The sequence below is a fragment of the Theropithecus gelada genome, chromosome 1 (assembly GCF_003255815.1).
Source record: "Theropithecus gelada isolate Dixy chromosome 1, Tgel_1.0, whole genome shotgun sequence".
Lineage (NCBI taxonomy): Eukaryota > Metazoa > Chordata > Mammalia > Primates > Cercopithecidae > Theropithecus > Theropithecus gelada.
In genome coordinates, this window is record NC_037668.1 from 209563577 (window position 1) to 209586402 (window position 22826).

General features: G+C 36.3%; 1 protein-coding gene across 1 annotated transcript in view; it reads right to left on the bottom strand.

Moving 5' to 3' along the window:
- Positions 1-22826, bottom strand: part of LYST (lysosomal trafficking regulator) — a 216845-nt gene that overhangs the window by 127400 nt on the left and 66619 nt on the right. The window contains exons 4-10 of the mRNA XM_025402839.1: positions 16407-16497; positions 11856-13938; positions 8826-9855; positions 7617-7778; positions 6017-6173; positions 4895-5121; positions 4324-4390 (exon numbers count right to left, since the gene is read on the bottom strand). Coding sequence (XP_025258624.1) covers positions 4324-4390; positions 4895-5121; positions 6017-6173; positions 7617-7778; positions 8826-9855; positions 11856-13938; positions 16407-16497 — 3817 coding nt within the window. The remainder of the gene's footprint in view (positions 1-4323; positions 4391-4894; positions 5122-6016; positions 6174-7616; positions 7779-8825; positions 9856-11855; positions 13939-16406; positions 16498-22826) is intronic.

A 22826-nucleotide genomic window follows, 5' to 3' on the forward strand; every position in this document is an offset into this window, starting at 1 on the left:
GTCAAGCAAAAAAGAGTTCTTAAATATTAAAATTACCAAAATGAAAAATTAAATAAAAGATTGGGATTGAAAAAATGTCTCAAGATGTAGCATAAAAACAGTGACATAGTCAATATGACAGGAAAGATAATCTTATCTTTGCAAGATCAATTGGGAAGGCTCAAGATTACAATTAGAATACAAGAAAAAAAAGAGAAGGGAATATGGAGACGAGAAAATTATTTTTTAAAATAATAACGCTTCATGATCCTGTATTAGATCTAAGATATGACACTAAAAGCAAGGCAATGAAAGTCAAAATAGACAAATAGGACTTCATAAAAATCTTTTAAAACGTGCTATCAAAGTAAACCATCAAGAAAGTGAAGAGACAGCACAAATAATGGGAGAAAATATTTGCAAACCACATATCTGATGAGGACCTTCCATCTAGAATATATAAAAAAAACTCTTACTATTCAATAATCAAAACACAAATCACCAGTATAAAAATGGCTGAAGGATTTGGATAGACATTTCTCTGAAGAAACCCAAAGAAAATATGCAAATAGCTAATAAGCACACTGCTATGGTGTAAATATCTGTCCCCTCCAAAACTCAAGTTGAAATTTAGTTTCCATTGTGGTAGTGTTAAGAGATGGGATATTTGGGAGGTGACTGGGTCATGAGGAGTCTGCCCTCATGGGTGGGATTCATGCCCTTATGAAAGGGAGAGTTCAGCCCCCTTTTGCCTCTTTTCCTTTCAGCCTTTTGCCATGTGAGGATGCAGCAAGAAGGCCCTTGCAAGATGCTGGCACTTTGATCTTGGACTTTCAGTCTCTAGAACTATGAGAAAATAAATTTCTGTTCATTATAAATCACTCAGTCTGTGGTATTCCGTTATAGTAGCACAAAAGGGACTAAGGCACACACAAAGATATACTTAATACATTAGCCTTCAGGGAAATACAAATCAAAACCACAGCAAGATACCACTTCATATCCACTAGGAGATATATAATTAAAAAGGCATATAATAACAAATGTTGGCAAGAATGTGAAGAAATTAGAACCCTTATACACTGATGGTAAGAATGTAAAATGGTATAGCCATTTTGGGCAATCGTCTGTCAATTTCTCAAATGATTAAACACAGAGTTACCATATGACCCAAAAGAAATGACTCAAGAGAAATGAAAACATATGTTCACACAAGAAAACTGTACATGAGTGTTCATAGCAGCATTATTCATAGTAGCAAAAAAGTAGGACAACCCAAATGTCCATCAACTGAAGAATGGAAAAATCAAATGCAGTATACCCACACAGTGGAATGTTATTTCAGCCAAAAAAGAAAAGAAGCAGAGAAGGGGAAAAGTAACTTTATAGTGGAGAGACCTGACAAACACTACTTAATGCAAGTGATCAGGGTCAACATCAGCAATTATAAATCATGTTGACAATATGTCCCCTTGATATGATTTAATGGCAATGGCACTTTGCTTCTATGATCTTCCTCTCAAAAGTCCATACCCCTAGTGTAATCATGACTTTTCACCAAGGTGCCAAAACTTTCATTCAATGGGGGAGGGACAGCCTCTTCAACAAATGGTGCTAAGAAAATTGGATATTCACATGCAAAAAAATAATAATAAAATTGGCTCCTTACCTAACACCATATACAAAATTTAACTCAAAATGAATTCAGGACCTAAATGTAAAACTATATATCTCTCAGAATAAAACTTACGGGGAACACTCCATAATATTGGATTTGTCAATGATTTCTTAGATATGACACCAAAGGTACAGCCAACTAAATAAAAAAATAGATAAACTGGACTTCAAAATGAAAAACTTTTGTGCATCAAAGGATACTATCAACAGAGTAAAAAGACAACCCACAGAATAGGAGAAAATATTAACATATCACATATCTGATAAGGAATCAATATCCAGAATATATAAAGAACTCTTAAACCTCAACAACAAAAAAAGAAACAACCCAATTCGAACATAAGCAGAGGGCTTGAATAGACATTTCTTCAAACAAGATATACAAATGGCCAATAAGCACATGAAAAGAGGTTCAACATCACTAATCATTAGGGAAATACAAATCAAAATCACAAGATAGCACAATGAGAAAAATGTCAAACAAATTCTAATACAGGGACATTCTTCAAAATACCTGACCAGTGCCCCTCAAAACTGTCAAGGCCAACAAAAACAAGGAAAGTCTGAGAAACTGTTACAGTCAAGAGGTACCTAAGAAGACACGACAACTAACTATTATGTAGTATTATCCTGGATAAAATCCTTGAACAGAAAAAGGACATTATGTAAAAATTTAAGAAATCTGAATTATGGACTTTAGTCAATAATAACATATCAATATAAGTTCATTAATTATAATACATACATCACAAAAAGTTAGATGTTAATAATAAGGGAAACTGGCAGGGAAGGGTGTAATGAGGGAACTCTATAATAGCTGTTCAATTTCTCTGTAAATCTAAAGGTGTTCTAAAACATAAAGTCTATTAATAAAAACTGAAGGAGAATTGCTTAACCTGGGAGGCGGAGGTTGCAGTGAACTGAGATCGCACCACTGCACTCCAGCCTGGGCGACAAGAGCAAAACTCTGTCTACAAGAAAAACAAAAAAACAAAAAAACCTGAAAAAAAGGAATCCATACAAAGTAAGAAATTTAAAACATGATTAGAGAGCTAAAGTGCTGAAACATGCTACCACATGAATGAAGGTTGAAAGCATCATGCTATGTGAAAGAAACCAGTAACAAAAGACCACATATTCCATGTATATGGAAAAACATCCAGAAGAGAAAGTAGACGAGTAATTGCAGAAGAATCCGTGTAGAGGACGGTTAAGAGGCAATGGGCAATGACTGCTAAAGGGTACAGGGTTTCTTTTGGAGGTGATGAAAATGTTCTAAAATTAATTGTGGTGATGGTTGCACAGCTCTGTAAATAAACTGCCTACTACAAAACACTGAACTCTACACTTTAAATAGGTGAAAGTTATGGTATGGGAATTATATCCCAATAAAGCTGTTATTAAATAATGGAACATAATTTCTCAGAGTTAAAATGGAAACACATATTCAGAACACAAGGGTTCACTAAGTGCCTAGCGTAATAAATAAAAATACACCCATATACTAAATAAGTAAATGAATGAGAAGAGAAAGCTTTTCCTTCAAGTACAATCTCAGTGAATAAATGCAGAAGGAATGATGGAAATAGAAAATCACTATTTGGCAGATACCACAGAATTAACTGTCTCACTCAAGAATCATCATACTTTCGTATTTTTTTCATAATACTAAAATTAGTGGATAAAAGAATGAGAAAAAGTACATTTACATAGTCTCAAGTTATCTTCCCACAAGATACTTATTAATTATAAAGGGATAATAGTAACTTTATAATAGAGAAACGGCAAACAACTCCTTAACCACATGATCAAAGTTAACATCACCAGTAGTAAGATCCATATATCATAAATCCTTTTGATTTGATGCACTCAGAAGGACCCAGTATCACTTCTGAGTACTCCTGCCAAAAATGTATAACCTGAATTTAATCATGAGAAAACATCACACAAACCAAAATTAACGTCTCGTGTAGGCTAGCCTTAAGTTCTCCAATTAAAATGTAGATTTATTGTGATTAGCAATCATATTATACATTCATTATGACTTCCTCAAATGTCTGAGGAAGTACCAAGTACAGAGTAATCAATATCAGATATGGCAACAACATAGCGTTAGACTGGGTTTACAGTCCCCACAATGCCACTTCTATGTATATGACCCTGAACAAGTCAACCCCTTGGAATCTAGATTTTCCTCTCTATAAACATACTTGCACTCTGTCTATTTCATTGTGCGGATCTGAGGAACAAATGGGATAATGCATATAAAGACGCTTTTTTGAAATCACAGAGCACTATGCCAATAGAAGACTTTTTTTTTTTTGAGACAGGGTCTTGCTCTGTCACCCAGACTGGAGTGCAGTGGCACGATCATGGCTCACTGCAGCCTTGGCCTCCTGGGCTTAAGTGATCCTCCCACCTCAGCCTCCCGAGTAGCTAGGACCACAGGCATGCGCCACCACACCTGGCTGATTTTTATAGATGGGGTCTCTTTGTATTGCCCAGGCTGGTCTTGAACTCCCAGGCTCAAGTGATCCGCCTACCACCTCAGCCTCCCAAAGTGCTAAGATCACAGACATGAGCCACCACACCCGGCCTGAAGCCATTATTATCAACTTTTCACAAAAAATAATTTCAGAGCTATTGTTAAAAACAGTTTCAACTTACCTTGAAAATCAGAATCGGCCTGTGTTAAAATACTCAAGAACCCTCCTAAAAGATTTTTCACAGTTCCCTGAAGATTACAAAAAAAAATACAAAATTAAATTACTTACCTCACAGAAGCATGAAACAACTGTAATGTCATAATAAATTATATGATAGGGTATCTACTATATGTGTATATATGTATTTTAAAATGACTAAAAAGACTACTATGTGTAGGATTATACTAATTTTCATTTTCTTTTTATACTGTTTTTAAATTTTCTGATTTTTCAAAACAGTGAGCATATATTCAAATTAAATGCATTTTTAAAAATATTACCCATTCTCAGAAATAGATGAGAATTTACTACTGGCTAGCAAAGGACATTAATTTTTTATGCTACTTTTAAAAAACTATGGAATTAGAAGATTTTGGAATACCACTTCTAGGTAAAAACACACCTGAGGTACCAGAAAAGATAAGTAATCATCTCGAATAATTTTCAGAAAAGTTGGGTTATACATTAAGGAGATGTTATTGGGTGATGAGTCTGATAAATATTGATCACATTTAACTAAATGAATCTTTTACCTGTTGCATGAGCAGAAAAATATTCTTTTCTTTCTGCCTAATAATTCTCAAAAAACTCTCAAATACATGGGCAAGCACATCAAGTTTGGCTTTACTAGCAGAAAGCAAATTTAATTCCAGCATACAAATCTCAGGATATATTATTTCCCCTTGAGTGAGGTTTTCGAGTAAGTCATTTGGACTTCTTGATGCACTGAAACCTTCTGTTTCAGACTTTAAGTCTACCCCTGAAAAGAGAAAAACAAAAGATTATTTTTATTCCCTAAACACTAAATATTTCAAACTTTATTAATCATTTAGAAGATCTAGTGGCAAAAGTACTATTCAGAGGATGCTTACAAAACCTTTTCCAATCTTTTCCTACAACACAACTTATGACAATGATATGGGTATTCTGAAGATTAATGAGTTGCCTTAAAAGCAATTTTCATCTTCAGTAGAACCACAAATTTTACAAATAAACAAGAATTTTTATAGACATATGATACAGATTTAACACATCCCATGGACACAACTTTAAAAAAAAAAAAAAACCTATTCAAACTTTCTGACCCCCCAAATACCTAAATCACAGAGCAGTTCAATTTGCCTACCCAAATCTTTGTGAAAATAGCAGGCTTGGCTATTGGTTGGATGAATTATCAATTTTGCCGACTTCATAACTGAGAAATAATCCTGTCTTATTGAATATTGCATTTTGGAAAAATTGACTTATAAGATCTTTTAAGACTGCTGTGCTCTTAATAAAACGTTGATATAGTTAAGAAATTTATAAATTTCACCACCCAGTTACGATTACAACATCACCCAGGTTATCTATTTCTATTTTATTATCTATTTCTAGTATTTATTGTCTTTCACACTAGAATATACATGAAATTGGGGAAGCTGTCCTTCACTCCATGTTCTTAGGCACTCAGACGATGTTTGTGATAACAAACTATATCACATTGTTGCATATATGAATGCCAGACTGTTGGGAAGATCAGTAAAATGATAATGCAACACATTTGTTAAACTGTAAGGCAATACAAAATTCTAAAGTGGTATTATTATGAACTGTTTTGCTATTCAATGATATGGCTTGCAGATCTAATCACAAGCACTTCAATGATATTTTACCATCATCTTGGGTTTTGCCATCTTCAGGATTGCTTTCACTATCTGCTTCATAACCTTCTTCTTCAACTAAAAGCTTAAAACTACAACACTGAGAATCCTCAGCTTCTTCTGAAAAATCACCAGGCTGGGATGACAATTCTTCTGCAGATTGACGACTCTATAAATCAGTGTAATTCAAAGGTAAAAGTTGTAATATTTGCTTGTTTTTAGTTATAGAATACTTATTATTCAAAAGTCATGTTAAGGACAGTTTCAATATTTTCTTAAAGAAAAAAACTTAGCAATATGAATTATTATAAATTATGAAATTCACTCAGCAAAATTTCCCAGATGCTTTCAGACAACTTAATACCTCAAAAAAGGGGGTTTCTAACAAAGTAAGTTACAGGTCATTTATTTATTATTTATTAATAAATAAATATATGTAAGAAATTTCATTCTAGTTATACAATAGGAAATGACTAAAAACCACAATGTGGTGAAATTTTACTTCATACAATTTAATACTAATATATATTATTTGTGCACATTTGTTAATAAAAAGATTTTTTCATAAGGATTTTTATAAATGCCTCATAAATTAGGTACTAGAGCAGACAAGACATTTTTTTCAAAGGGATTAATTAAAATATCTCAGAATGCAACTGTCGACATAACAAGCATCTCAGAAATCAAGAGTTCCAGTATTAACTTCCTGTGTAAGACAGAAATTTTCCTTTTCTTATAAAAATATCACTAATACCTTCATTTCAGAAAACATTTTCACCTAAAGAAGCTCAGAATACTTCATCATTGTAACAACAATAAAAGGTAGAATAAAGTAGGTATTTTAACATTTTACAGTTAATCAATTAATTCAGTAATATGATGAACATTAATAGCTATTTCAGCATGTTTTTAAGTTATGCCAAATAGTAACATACAATGTTATTTCAAAACCTTATAAAACATCATATACATGGCTAGATCAAGGAATTAAAAGAGAAGTTACATAAAAAATAAAGGACAGAAGGCAACTAAAGGTAAAATAAACATAAAATGAGAAGGAAATGAGCTAATTATGCACCATATAATTTTAGGAAAGAAAATTAAAATAGTTGCTTTAGGAAATAACATTAAACAACTAAAACATTGTGATTGTTATTTTCTATGTAAATACTAGTCATTTTTATGTTGAACGATTTAAAATTAATGTGAGTAGAGAGTTCTGGAAATATTAGCTGTACCACCAAAGAACCAGATAGGATAGGTAAATCATCACCATCCCTGAATTAGCATTTAATAAACTATCAGGTATATGTAAAATATACCAAATCAAGTAATATATTTCTGTCTTAACTGGAAGTAATTCTCAGTAAATTTCCAGATTAGATAAGGAAAAGCATATCATACTGCTCTCCTGTTATGTATAAGACAGGGCAATGACAAAATACTGTTCATCCCATCATATATCCATCACGTGGTAATAAGATCCACTGAACTCATCTGACCAAGTCCTAGTCCATATGCTCAATGACATTCATCAGCATCCTAGTCTCATCCCAACTTCCGCCTCTGCTGGTCATACCCAAAGAACACAACTATATGTCGTTATTCATACCTTCTCAGTCACAGCATCACTATGTTCAAAATCTGCTGAATAATTCCCAAGGGCAACTCGAAGCAGGGCATCAAATAAAGGCTTTGCTAGTTGTGTTTCAATCACCTTTGACTGGGAAAGATGGTCCCTCATTTCAAATAATATATTTTCCACAGACAAGTTCTAAGGTAAAATAAAAGAGACTAAGAATATTAATAACTATTTAAAAAACTAAATGATGAAAAAATAAATATTTACCTAACTATAAAGCTAATCCATTTACTTGCAGTTGATATGAAAGTAAAATGACTATATAAATATCTAGCTCTATACAAACATCCTGTTAAAATTAATAACATTTTTATTGATAAAATACTTAGTTCATCTTACTTGGTTTTCATTGCAGCATGGTAAAGAATGACAAGAAATGAAGCTAAGCAAAGAAGTCAAAGCAAGACTGAAGAGTTTTGTGTGCTGTGTTAAAGCGTGTGAATTTCAATTGTGGAAATTCACTGTGGAAGCATCAGGATTCTTTAGAGATAAGGCAACATGGAGGCTGGAACTCAAGTAGGAAGAGCCTGTTGGCTGGCTGAACAGTTAGCGGTAAGTTAGTGAGGACAGAAGAGGTCTGCCATATTCCCAGTCCCTGGATTCCTTTTTAGTCGAGAAATGATCTCAGGAGAAAACTTGTAAGAATGTGAGGGAAAGCAGAAAAGGTTAGGGGAAGAATCTGGACAAAGATGTGGTTTTAGGAGAAGTCTAGTCCCAGCCTCATTTCCTGGGAAGCTCTGGAGCCTGAAGTGCCCCACAGTGATTGTCGCCACTTCTTAGAGCCACATCTATCAGCATTAGCTATGAGCATCCTTCCTGGGCAACTCCCTGTGAGGCATGTCCCATCGGCCAAGGGCGATTCCTGGAAGACGGGTGCTGATGTGCAGATGGTGAATGGGTGATCAGTTTGGTAAAGGAGATCTGGGCAGGGCAGCCAAAGATCTAAATCACACAAAGATTTAGATCTTTCAACTTTGAAACACAATATCCATTATTATTCATCTGACACTTAAAAAATGTGTGTGTGTGTATGTCTGTGTATGTGTGTGTATATATATATAAAATGTAATATATATAAAACCTAATATATATTACATTATATATAATAATATATATTACATAATATATCTATTTATGTATACATATTACATAACAGCTGAACTAAGGACACGGTATTACCTGATTAGGTAACTCCAATTCCATCTTCTGTTGACTAGTTCTGGCACCATGAAGACAAATGGCCAGAAGGGCTTCCAAAAGTCGTATACTCTGAAGTGAGGTCTCACTTTCTTGACTTGTAAATATCTTTGCTTCCTCGGGAGCAGCTTCACTAGCTGAAATTTGTTCCACATTCATGGAAGAAATATGCTGTAACTCTAATTTACCTAAACTGTCAGCACTCTTTTTTAGACTACCTAGTTCTGATGGTATGGGGTCACTTTTTATAGTCAAAGATAATAAATCTTCCTTCATAGTTATCTCAGGTTGAGAAATTCTGTTTAAATCCTGGTTTTCATTTACAGTTGTATCTCCCTCCTTTTTTCCTTGCTCCTCTTTGTGACTTCTGAACAGTTTCTGTATTATCATAAATATTAACTTATGGCATACTTGGAAACCACCAAACCTATAAAACTGTTTCTGGAAGACTGAACTCAACATGTAGATCCAACGACACATAGACCAAATGTCTGCTGCTTGGTGCATATGTTCAGGAGAAGGCAAGGCAAGGCTCTCGAGAGATAAACATGGCAGCATATGACTTAAAGGCTCGCTGGCTGTGCTGTCATAGCCAGAAGTATCTTCTGAGTCATTGGCCAACTCCCTATCAGACTCTGCTTCTTTACTTATGCATAAAAATGCCACACAGAGGAATAGGTTTATTGTGTTGATATGAACATCCTGGTTAACAGTCTTCCGCCTCTTTGGATAAGCTTCTTTGAGGCCAGCATAAAATCTGCTGAGACTCTGAGGAGAATCTGAATAAGCTTGCTGATGATGAAAAGAAGTACCTACATGTACAGAGGACAACTCCTTCTGTTCATTGTCTATCCCATCAATACCTGGAGCTGAGGCATCTTTCTGTTGCTCCTCTAGGCTGATTATCAGAGTTTCAAATGCTTTTAGAGAATGACTTCGAATACCATTTAAGTAATTTAATTCGATTATTTGATTTACTCCATTACAACTCAAAAACAAATCTCTTATTACCCTGTGAAAGAAAAAAGCATGTAAAAAGTTTTAAATAAAGAAACATCATTTATAAATAAGTACATATAGTATTTAATATACTGGTATTGCATGTGGGATACACTAACCACTACCAAATTTTATCCATCAATTATTGGGCTAAAGTTCTTAGTTAGATATAATCAGGACCTCAAGTTACTTTCTAATTACTCTGATATCCTTCTTCAAACATTTGTATATATGGCTTCAGCAGTGTCTAGAAACAAAAGATTACCTGTCCCACATTAAATGAAGCAATTCAGGGAATAATATTTTTCTCCAAATGGCAAATTCTATATAAATTCTGAACATCACAGCCACCACCACACTCGCGATAGACACTCTGAGGGCAGGTAAGCATGTGTTTGTTCATTAGTTTTTCTGCCTGATGGTTCATTTGGGAATTTTTGTTTATTTTAAATCTATGCCTTATGAAGAGAAAGAATCACACTATAGAGCTGAAAATCTTCAGAAGGTTTGGCATCACATGAATTTCCCTTCTAACTGGGCTAGTTGCACAGAGTCAATAGTACAAATACTATAAAAAGGTTTTCAGCTCTGTCTCAGGTGAGACTTGTGTCTAGATCATTGGAATCCTACTAATAACTTTAACATAAGCCAGCTAGGTGATTCTCAGCCCTTCCATCACAAAGATCCAGGTTGTCCACAAATATGCCAAAGAGTTACAAAACTTTCTAATCAGTCAGTTCTATTTAAACAATGCCGAAATGTCAGAAAAATTTTTAAATGACTGTAAGGCAATGATTTAATGTCAATAATAGTTTTAAAGTAGTTGTACTAAGATGGACCAAAAAATGCCACACATGAAGATATTAATGATAGGATATACTTGTATAAGTTTCTAAAATGGTATATGCATTAATTTGAAAGGTCAGTCTACCTATCAGAAGCAAGCTTTATTTATAAAATTATTTTTAAATGCACCAGATTTGGCAATCACAAAGTCTGGAAAACTCACTGATATGATTAAAAGTAATTTTAATTTTCATATTTTTGCTTATCTATATTTTCTAATTTTTCTGCATATATTGCAGAGGTTACAAATGTAAATTTAATATTTTAAAATTAACAATCCCATTAATACCACTGCCTCAATAATCATTTTATGTATTTTACATATACTACATATTTTACATAGTTGTAAATAAGTGAACACTATTTTTTTTTTTTTTTTTGAGACGGAGTCTTATTCTGTCGCCCAGGCTGGAGTGCAGTGGCCGGATCTCAGCTCACTGCAAGCTCCGCCTCCCGGGTTTACATCATTCTCTTGCCTCAGCCTCCCGAGTAGCTGGGACTACAGGCGCCCGCCACCTCGCCCGGCTAGTTTTTTGTATTTTTTAGTAGAGACGGGGTTTCACCGGGTTAGCCAGGATGGTCTCGATCTCCTGACCTCGTGATCCGTCCGTCTCGGCCTCCCAAAGTGCTGGGATTACAGGTTTGAGCCACCGTGCCCGGCCTAATACTATTTTAATTGTTTATATTTTACCCATAAGATAGTATAATCATTTTCTCATATTCCAATATGATCTTTGTAAACATTTTCAATGGCCAATAATATTGTATCAAAGAAATATAAAGTAATTAAACTTGCCCTGCTCTTGGATATCTGTGTTTCATCTACGTTTTTCTCAGAAGTATATCTAAAACTTTTCTTTTTGTTGAGAAATTAAAATCAATGGCTCTATCCTCTTCTCTGTAAACAGCTCAGTAAAAATACATACATACATAAACAAATGGTTAAAACAAATCTGATGTGGAAGGAGAACATTTTTTGTTGGCAAATTGAAATTAAATCCTAGGAAAGAATAAACAGTAAATATGACCACACTACTGCCAAGGCCCTGGAGATATCAGTGTCAGAAGTTTAAATGCATACATTTCATCACTCACTTGAAAGCATCCAATGAAAAAGATCTAGACATGCACACCCCACCCGCCCCTGCCACCCAAACACATACAAACCTGGATTTAAGCAGGATAGGCAGAGTTTTTACATAAATCTGAAGCACGTCCTGAGGCAAGCACTGGTTACGATGACTACATACATGACTCTGAGCTGAAGTAATGCTTAGGTGTTGACAATGATGTGCTAATTCAACTCCTCTTTGGAGCACAGGATTAAATATGTAATTATATAGCTTCCACTGAACAACTATATTGCCTTTCTGGATTAAACTGCAAATGTGATTTGCAATCTGTATACTATGTAATCTGTCTTCTTCAAAAACAAAGTTCTGATAAGCCTTTAAAGCATCCCATTTCCACAACAAATCTTCAGATCCACTGCTAGGCAGGATCCCTTGAAATCTATAAGAAGGAGTGGATGAACTTGAGGAGGGTTCAGCATCACGTAAGTTTCCCTGCAGTGTCTCTTCTAATTGGGCTAGTTGGTCAGAGTCAACAGTGCAAATATTACAAGCTGCTTTTTTAATTTTTGGTGATATCTCTGCTCCTCCTAACTGATCCAAAATAAGTTTGTTAAGGATATTCAATATATGCTGCTGAAAATTTTTCAGTGCTGGCAACTTAAAAGCATGGAGCAAAGGAATGATTACAGATTTGGGATCCATACAACAGCATATTCCAATGTTATGAACACCCGAGAGGATCTGGACACAAGTGCTGCTCAAGGAAGCCTGCTGTAGTAAGCGCAAGCACTGATGGGCACACACCGCAATGCAACAGCACCGCTCAGGATAATAAACATCTCCATCTGCAGTCTCTTCAAATGGGTTTTTGGAAACCTGGTTTTTAAAAGCTGAAACCAGAAGACCTGAGAGATCTCGGTGATGATGCATAAAATGAGAATATTCACATCGTCTGTGCCTTTTTCTTGTACACATCGAATGATGAAGTTGCTCTGATTTCACCTTTTTGACAGTGCTCATTATTTTCATCACACTATTTATTAGGGCTTTCAAATGCTCTGAGGCCTCAGGAGGAACTCCATCTCTTAAAACCAGCCATTCCATTTGAAGAACTGCTGTTTCAAATAAATTAAATCCATGATGCTGAATGAATTCTTGAACCAAATCCACAGCTTGACTGAAGTAGAAGGGATTTGAAGCTGCACTCTGAAGACAACAGATCAGAATCCGAAGAACTCCTTCCAAAAGCTCAGGTAAAAGAAGGGCTCTATGACGATACTTTGAAAACACAAAATCTTCCTGAACCTCCTGCAGTGTTTTCTTTTGTCTTGGTGCAAAAGGGTCAGGCTGCTTTTCTAGGCATGTTCTAATTTTTAAAGCTGCTCTAAGCAATTCAGTTAAATTTTTCCTAAGATTTTCTGGCATCATCTCTGCAGTACTAACATCTACTGACAGAAGATGCAACACTGTTCGAAAGAGCATCCTTTGAATCAAAGCCACTGGTTCTTCAGTCCAACCTGCAGAAACTACTCGACTCTCCAAGTTGTCACTCAGACTACAGCAGTCCCCAAAGCCTGCTAGGAATTCAGTTAGTGTGGGCACTACACTGGCTGCTAAAGGAGAATTATGATTCAAGGTAATGTCAAACTTACAAACTTTTTCTAATAAAGATAACAAAACATGACATAAGTCAAACGGAGAATTGTTCATGTTACTGATAACAGACAAGGCAGCTGGCTCACTTAAAATGTCAGTGTTTGACTCCTGTCTTGGAATAATCTCTCTGGAATTTTCCAAAGCCATAGTATCTGGAGGAGTCTGTTCTTCTTTGGTTGTTAAGTGGTCAAGTTTAGCTTTAGGGTGGTCTTCTTTAGGAAACGATGTTACAAAATGCTGCAGCAGATGGGGCCTTCTATGCTTATTCATTGTTATGCCTTTTTCATCTGAATTGGCTTCTGAATCTGAGGTGGACAGCTGTGTCTTTCTTGCATCTCTTATAGAATAGCGATGGGTAATTTTACGCTGTCGTCTGCTTTTTCGAAAAACATTTACTTTTGCAGAAACCTGACTAGACAGGGCACTTCCTTCTAAATGTAATTTTTCCTGAGTGGATCTTTGTGAGCTTGAGTTCTTTTCTTTGGTCAGGATTATATCAGCTGAGAGCGGTAGATTAAAATCTAACAGAATGAAGAAAGAAGACTTAGAATACCTCAATATGTTTTAAAACTCAATTTTAAGGTGACAGCCCTCTTATTTATCACCCACTAAAGGAGTTTATCCTTAATGTATTTTGCAGCAGGGCTGATTTCCTTCATTTATGTCATATCTCTGGGTTACTTCCCCTCACACTTGTCCTTACTCTAAACACTAGCTGACATTAGTTCAAAGGATACAAATTGATTTTTAAAACAACAAAACAGAGGCACACCTATCCTTACTCTAAACACTAGCTGACATTACTTCAAAGGATACAAACTGATTTTTGAAACAGCAAAAGAGAGGCTGGGTGAGGTGGCTCATGCCTGTAATCCCAGCACTTTGGGAGGCTGAGGCAGGTGGATCACTTGAGGTCAAGAGTTTGAGATGAGCCTGGCCAACGTGGTGAAACCCTGTCTCTAGCTAAAATATAAAAATTAGCCAGATGTGGTGGCACCTGCCTGTAATCCCAGCTACTTGGGAGGCTGAGGCAGGAGAATCACTTGAACCTGAGAGGCGGAGGTTGCAGTGAGATGAGATCGTGCCACTGCTCTTCAGCCCAGGTGACAGAGTGAGACTCTATCTCAAAACAGCAACAACAAACAAAAGAGAACAAAGTTAAGAAAGTAAATCTGATTTAAAACTATATATTATATTCTAACTTCAACATAAGAGATGCTGTAGATTATCTGGTATTTAGTGCTGTTGTTCATACTGTTTACAAATCTCCTCCCATAGTCCCCTAATTAAGATATAAGGATGTATTATATTCTCAAAAATAGTATTCATAGACCTGATAGATCTTAACTACTTTAAGATTTTCCTAAAATTATTTCAAAATCATACACTATATGCCAAATGTTCTCCAAAACTGAGGTTTAAAGAATTCTTTATTCAAATTATTTCTTAAATGTTTCAGCATTTAAGAAACTAGACACCAGGTATAGACATCGTTATTTCATCCCCAGTGCCTAGATAGGGACTGGCATATGGTCAACACTCAGTAACTATTTCTTAGGGGAAATGAATGAATTCTCCTTTTAACTAAAAAGATAATTAAATCAGTCTTTCTCTTTGCAGTATGTAATAAGAGCTATATAAAAAAGTATTTGTAATTTAGAGTGAGTAAATTAAAATCCGTAAATAAAAAATCTGTGCTTTACTAAGACAGGGAAAGCAAACCAGATGGGAAGAGGAGAAATTAAAAGGAGTCTGACAAAAAAAAAAAAAAAAAGGAGTCTGACAAATTCCACCCAAGTAAAAGATGCAGACAATGAAGACAACTTCCCCCAAAGAGCATTAATCAGATTTCTTAAGTGATTAACAATGTGTGAATTCTGCAAACTTAGAAAAAAATAAAAGCAGAGAGTTAGTGAATCAATAAATAAGCAGAAAAACAGTATTACAAGACCTTAGATACTTCCTTTAAAAAACCTCCATGAAATTCACTAAAAATACAGGAATTAAAATAGAATAGATTTTTTTTTTTAACCTGAGAGATCTTCAAACATCTCACAAGTCACATGTCACAAGAAAGGGTCAAGAGGAAAACTATTAATCTCACCAATGAAACATTTAAAGTTTCATGTACTTTATAGACATATGAATTCTTCAAAATCATAAATTAAAAATATCTATTGACCTTATGTGTAATAATTCTACCCAAGCTTGAAACAAAATATTATATTAAATTTATCCTTTAGGCTGGGCACAGTGGCTCATGCCTGTAATCCCAGCACTTTGGGAGGCTGTGGTGGGCAGACTACTTGAGGACAGGAGTTTGAGACCAGCCTGGCCAACATGGTGAAACCCCATCTGTACTAAAAGGCGAAAATTAGTCTGGCATGGTTGTGCACTCCTGTAATCCCATCTACTCAGCAGGCTGAGGCACAAGTATCGCTTGAACTCGGGAGGCTGAGGTTGCAGTAAGCCGAGATCACTCCACTGCACTCCAACCTGGGTGACAGAGTGAGACTCTGTCTAAAAATAAAATAAAATAAAAATTATCCTTTAGAGGCAACACTAGAAAAACTAAGCTAAAACAAATACTGCAAAAGTCACTTAAAGAATACTGGTAATAGAAAGCAGTCTTTAAAATAAGCAAAGAAACTTTAATTGCTTTATTCAGATTTTTCACTTCCAACTTTTCACTATCCATTTTTCTGATGTATGCTACACACCTAGATTCACTCCTTCTGATAAGCGTTCTGCTTCTTCATACATTTTCTAATCATCAGTACATTCAAGTACGTCCCTCAGGAAGCACCATGGTTTTTGTATTATTGAAAGAAAAACGTGTTTGCCTAAATAATTTTTCATATTTAGTATATAATAAATCACTATAACATATACTGTTCTGAATCTGAATCAGAATCAAACATTCAGGCAGAAGTAACTTTTCTATGAGATTTTGATAACACAAGTGATATGATAAGGGGAAAAAGCATACCTGTTGCCTTTTCTTCTTGGACAGGTATCTTCCATACCAGTGGAAGGAGAGACAGAAGAAGAGTCAGGAGTTCTTCTCTACATGTCAATGCCTGTGTCAGTTAACAAAAGAATCCTTCATGTTCTAAGGCAGTAAGACACATCAATTCCTAATATCTTATCTTAAACTGACCAAAAAATCCTTTTTCTTGAAAGGCTGCATTTGAAAAGCTAAGAATCAAATTAACCTATCTTCAATCCAATTAAAGCTGTGATACTTTTAAGTTTATAAGCCATTCTAATCATAGAAGAATCTAAGAGTATTTGACAGTATTTAGCACACTCTTGCTGATATTTCCAAAAATAGCTGTTATTACCACCATGCACATTGCAAGAATTCCTCACCTATGAAGAAACAGATTTGCTAGGTGAAAATGAAAAGTTAAGTCCTATTAATTAGCAAACTAGTGCCACAAAGTTACTAAAAAAATGTGAAGCCTTCATGCAGTTAAAACTCAGAGACAATTTTAAAGAGAAACTGACATTATTAATAAATAATATATAAGGAGAGAAAGACTTATTAGTGAATGTAATCCAATAAATATTTATTGACTGCACACTATGTCCACAAAAATACTGTCTTACCCTTTCTGGAGGAAATGGTCCAAGCCCTGGAGAAGGTCCCCTCATTTGGTCCATAAAATACATACACATAAACAGTTAAAGAACAGCAGAAAGCATGTAGTATAAGTAAGTATCCGGGGTGGTACAAGCATTCCATTTAGGAGTTCAGAAAAAGGAGCAGTCATTATCAGAAGTATAGAAGTAGAATGGGAGCTAGAGAGCTAGACCTGGGACACCTGGGACATGGGTAGTAAAGGATTTAACGACAACTCAAGCTTGAGTTCTTGCCTTACACCAATCAGTGAGAGAGGGGGTCGGCATGATGACACAATCAGATTTGCTGAACGGAATTAGGTGGAAGGGGAAGCAGTGTTAGAGGCAGGGAAACAATAATCCAGATGAGAGAGATGATGACTTTCTGAAGTACTCCAACAACATAAGGGAAAGGAGACATATTTGAGAAACTGTAAGGTAGAACTAAAATAATTTGCAGTTGATTATCTGTGGCACATAAGGGATTTAAAAAAAAAAAAAAAAAAGATCTAAAAGGACCCACAGGTTTCTGGTTTCGGCAACTAGGTAGCTGATAATGTATTCACCAAGACAGGAAATTTACAAGCAGTATTAGGTTGGGATTCACTTTTTAGACATATTGAGTCAGATGTCTATGGGCTATCCTAATGAAGGCAGCTTTTTAGTAGACAGTAAATATATAGATCTGGAACTTAAAAAATAATATGAAGTAAATAACAAGATTTGGAAGTCATTGGGGTGGAAGGCAAGAACATATGTGAGTTTTCCCAGGGTGAGAATACAGAATAATAGGAGACCACCAAGAATGAAACTCTGGACTTTAAAGACTTAAAGATGGGCAATGCTAAAGAAACGCCTGAAAAGGCTTCTACTGAAAAGTAGAAGTACAACCAGAAAAGAGAAGTACAACCAGAGAAACCAAGGAAGAGACCAGTTCAGAAAAGAAAGGAGTCAGCAGGGCCAAAGCTGTTGCCCTTTCACTGTGTGACATGATGGCTGAAAAGCATTTAGCAAATGGAATGCCCCTTAACTAACACAGTTTTAATGGAGTGATTTGGGTGCAAGTCCAATTACAATAGGCTGAAGAGTCAAAGGAAGTGAGAAAGTAAAGACAGGACATTCGGACTATTCCTTCTGGTGTCCTGGTTGTGAAAAGGCCAGAATTCTTCAAAAAAGGGGTTTAGCAAAATCTAAACCCCTTTTTAGGCATAGAAAACCCTTCATAGCAATGATTCCTGTTGACCTGTCCAGTTTCAGCTCCCTCTGCCACACATGAGCCGTCCTCACACATCTAGCTGGTAAGGGTTTCCTCTGAAAACTACTGGTCTCCGTGCTCCCAGTAGGTCTTCCTCACATACACTGTTTCTGCAGTTCTCCATCCCCATCCTCCCATCTGCCAAACTGCAACTCATTCTCTAGGTTTTTATTTCCTCTGTGGGGAGACTTCTCTAACACCCTACCTGCTTCCCTTAGTAAACTTAGCTTTCATGTTCCTGATTTGCTACCATTCCAGCAAACACCCTGCTGAAGTGTTACCGTCTGAATGCCCATTTTCCTCTTTTATCCATTAAACAAATGTTTCTTGACCCCCTACTAAACAGGCCAGGCACTGTGTCAGGTACTTCAAATGCTGTGGTGAACACACAATACCCATATCCTCATGAAGCCTACTTTCTAGCACAAGAGACAGAAAATAATGGGTAAAAATAAGAAAATTTCAGATATAATGCTGTACTATGAAGGAAATTATCTAGGAAAGAGATTACAGAGTGACAAAAAGGGTAACATTTTAGACAGGCTATTTAGGACGGGCTATTTGAGCAGATACTTCATTGATGAGAAGAAGGAATCTATGCAAAGATTTGGAGGAAAAGGGCTCCTAGCAAGTATATGAAGTATTGGGAATGGGTTTGGCTTTTTCATAGAAAGCGAGAAAGCCCAGGAGCTCCCAGATCTGATAAATAACTTCAGCAAAGTCTTAGGCTACAAAATCACAAATCAGTGGCATTTCTATACATCGACAACACCCAAGCTGAGGGCCAAACCAAGAACACAATCTCATTCACAACAGTCACAAAAAGAATAAAATACCTAGGAATACAGCTAACCAGGAAGGTGAAAGATTTCTACAATGAGATTTATAAAACATTGCTGAAAGAAATTAGAGATGACACAAACAAACGGAAAAACATTCCACGTTCATGAATAGAAAGAAACTATATTGTTAAAATGAGGCCGGGCGCGGTGGCTCACGCCTGTAATCCCAGCACTTTGGGAGGCCGAGGCAGGTGGTTCACAAGGTCAGGCGATCGAGACCTTCCTGGCTAACACAGTGAAACTCCGACTCTACTAAAAATACAAAAAATTAGCTAGGCATGGTGCCATGAGCCTGTAGTCCCAGCTACTCGGGAGCTGAGGTAGGAGAATCACTTGAACCTGGGAGGTGGAGGTTGCAGTGAGCCGAGATCACACCACTGCACTCCAGCCTGGGTGAGAGACTCCATCTCAAAAAAAAAAAAAAAAAAGCCATACTGCCCAAAGCAATTTACAGATTCAATGCTATTCCAAACTACCAATGACATTCTTCAAAGAATTAGAAAAAGCTATTTTAAAATCCATATGGAATACAAAAAGACTCTGAATAGCCAAAGCAATCCTATACAAAAAGAACAAAGCTAGTGGCATCATTACTTGACTTCAAACTACTCTAGAAGGCCATAGTAACTAAAACAGTATGGTACTGGTACAAAAACAGACAGAGAGACCAGCGGAACAGAAATAAAGCTGCACACCTACAACCATCTGGAATATAACCTAAGAAATACCATCCTGGACATAGGCCCTGGCAAAGGTTTCATGGACGCCAAAAGCAATCACGATGAAAACAAAAATTGACAAATGGGACTTAATTAAACTACAGAGCTTCTGCACAGCAAAGGAAACTATCAACAGAGTAAACAGATAGCTTACAGAATGGGAGAAAGTATTTGCAAACCATGTATCTGACAAAGGTCTAATATACAGAATCTATAATGAACTTCAACTTTATAAGTAAAAGACAAATGACCCTATTAAAAAGTGGCCAAAGGACACGAACAGACACTTTTCAAAAGAAGACATACATGCACCAACAAGCATATGAAAAAATGCTCAACATCACTAACCATTAGAGAAATGCAAATCAAAACCACAATGAGATACCATTTCACATCAGTCAGGATGGCTATTAAAAATGGAAAAAAAAAAAAAAAAAACACATGCTGGTGAGGTTGTGGAGAAAAGAGAACACTCATACAGTGCTGGTGGGAACATAAGTTAGGTCAGTTATTGTGGAAAGCAATTTGGCAATTTCTCGAAGAACTTAAAACAGAACTACTATTCAACCCAGCAATCCCATTATTGAGTATATACCCAAAGGAATATAAATCATTCTACCATAAAGACAAATGCATGCTTATGTTCATCACAGCACTATTCACGATAGCAAATCAACCTAAATACCCATCAACAGTAGACTGGATAAAGAAAATATGGCACATACACATCATGAAATACTGTGCAGCCACAAAAAAGAAGGAGATCATGTCCTTTGTAGCAATACGGATGGAGGCTGAGGTCATTATCCTAGGTGAACTAACACAGAAACAGAAAACCAAATACTGCATGTTCTCACTTCGTAAGTGGGAGCTAAACCTTGGGTACACATGGACACAAAGAAGGGAAGCGACACTGGGGCCTCTTTCAGGATGGAGGGTGGGAGAAGGGTGAGGATCAAAAAACTATCGATTGGGTACCATGCTTATTACCTGGGTGATGAAATAGTCTGTACACCAAACCCTGTAACATGCAATCTACCTATATAACAAACCTGCACATGCACCCCGAACTTAAAATAAAAGTTAAAAAAACATATTTGTTACCACAAAAATGATCTATTCATAAAGAGTCTGAAGGAATCCACTGGCAAGAGAATTGTCCCTTAAGCCCTTGAAGGAGAAAATATGTAAGTTTTACAATATTTTCTGTGATGACTATTTGAGATTTATACACACCTGTCAATTTTGCGATGTACATTTTTCTAGAAATTTGTCATTTCATATTTTTAATTTGTCACTTCATGATTATAATTAACTTTAATCATTTTATGATTACTTTCATGATTATTTTAACTTAGGAATTATATATTACATCCTATTTTTAAAAAAGAAAGAAAGAAGGAGAGTGGCTAAAACATACATAGCAAGCGGGAGAGGGCTAGGAGACAAGGCTGGAAGGTGTAGGTTGGATGGGCAGGCAGCCTCAGATCTAATGGGCCCTTCGGGACCACACAAAGGAGTTCAGGTTTATCTCCAAATATGATGGGAAACTTTCCCAAACACACTTCTCAGTCCTCTCTCAGGGCATGTACTCCAGGGCCCAGGCCCTAGTCCTTAGCAATCACCCCCTTTTCTGCCACCCAATGCCTAACATGGAGTTTGGTATTCAATAATCATTCACTGCATGAATGACTTTAAATTTTAGATGCAAAATAAAACATATAAAAGGGCCCCATTTCCATGTGCTTTACTTCCAAATAATAAAACTAAAGATGTACAGATAACATTTCCATATATAGCTCATACTCAGTATACCTCAACATTTTTAAAGACGCCAATAAAAATATACATGGTCTTTAAAAAAAAAAAAAGATAAACCAATTTTTGGCACATCTTTCCTGTATGATCCTCTTATATGAGTCTTTATCTTTGGCAGGTGAACTAATAGCATTCTAATGGAGCTTGCAGAAACCTCAAGAGTCTGAGAAAGTGCTGCAGACATGTTGTACTGATAATTTGGCCCTTGCTCCCCCAGAGTATACTGGCAAATCATCACTGCTGCGTGAATAGGCATTCCGGACTCCTGGCAGAGCTCTGCATGACACAAGGTCCTTCCCACTCAGCTGAGGGCTTCTCAGCTACCTTTAAGGCTCAGACCCAGCAATACCTCTTCTGTGGAGCTTCTCCTCCCACACGAACCCAAGATTGTTGTTCTTCCCCTCAAGAGAAAGGGAGAACATTCCTGTTGCCCCCATTTCACCAAGTGAGTTAGCTCTTGCAAACCATGGGCCTTGAAATAATGAGACTGAGGCAAGTGCAGATTTTTGGTTTTGGCCCCTCTGCTGGAATTGTAGTCCTGAAGAGGGCATTCCGCACCACCCTGTTGCCCAATATAGCACTGGGGGAAATGAGTCTTTGCTTCACATTTGATTACCACAATTTCAAACACAATTCATCATTGGGGAAGTTCTCTTCAATCCTCTGGGTGTATTACTTTTTTATTAGTATCTGGGCACCATTTATTCCCAGATTTATCCTTTCTGGTTCCAAAGAAAGCACATTTGTAAATCTGTCCTTTTAGAAGTGATATAATCCTTTACTCTTAATTTGTGGGCACCCTGGCAAATTAGAATTTGCAGCCCTCTATTTCAAACCAAGATCTTATCTCCCAAGTTTTATCTCCCAAGGTCCTATGTACACACAATAGTCACAGAATCCAGGGGAATTAGGTGTTCCCTCATGACATCCAACTGGGAAGTTCCCAATGTGCCATATTAGACAATATATGCCACGAACAGGTCCATTCCCTGCTATTTCTAGACCACCCAATCAAGAGAAATCAGCCAATAACATACCACTCATATTTAATATTTACTTTTTTTATTTATTTTTTTGAGACGGAGTCTGGCTCTGTCGCCCAGCTGGAGTGCAGTGGCGCCATCTTGGCTCACTGCAAGCTCCACCTCCCG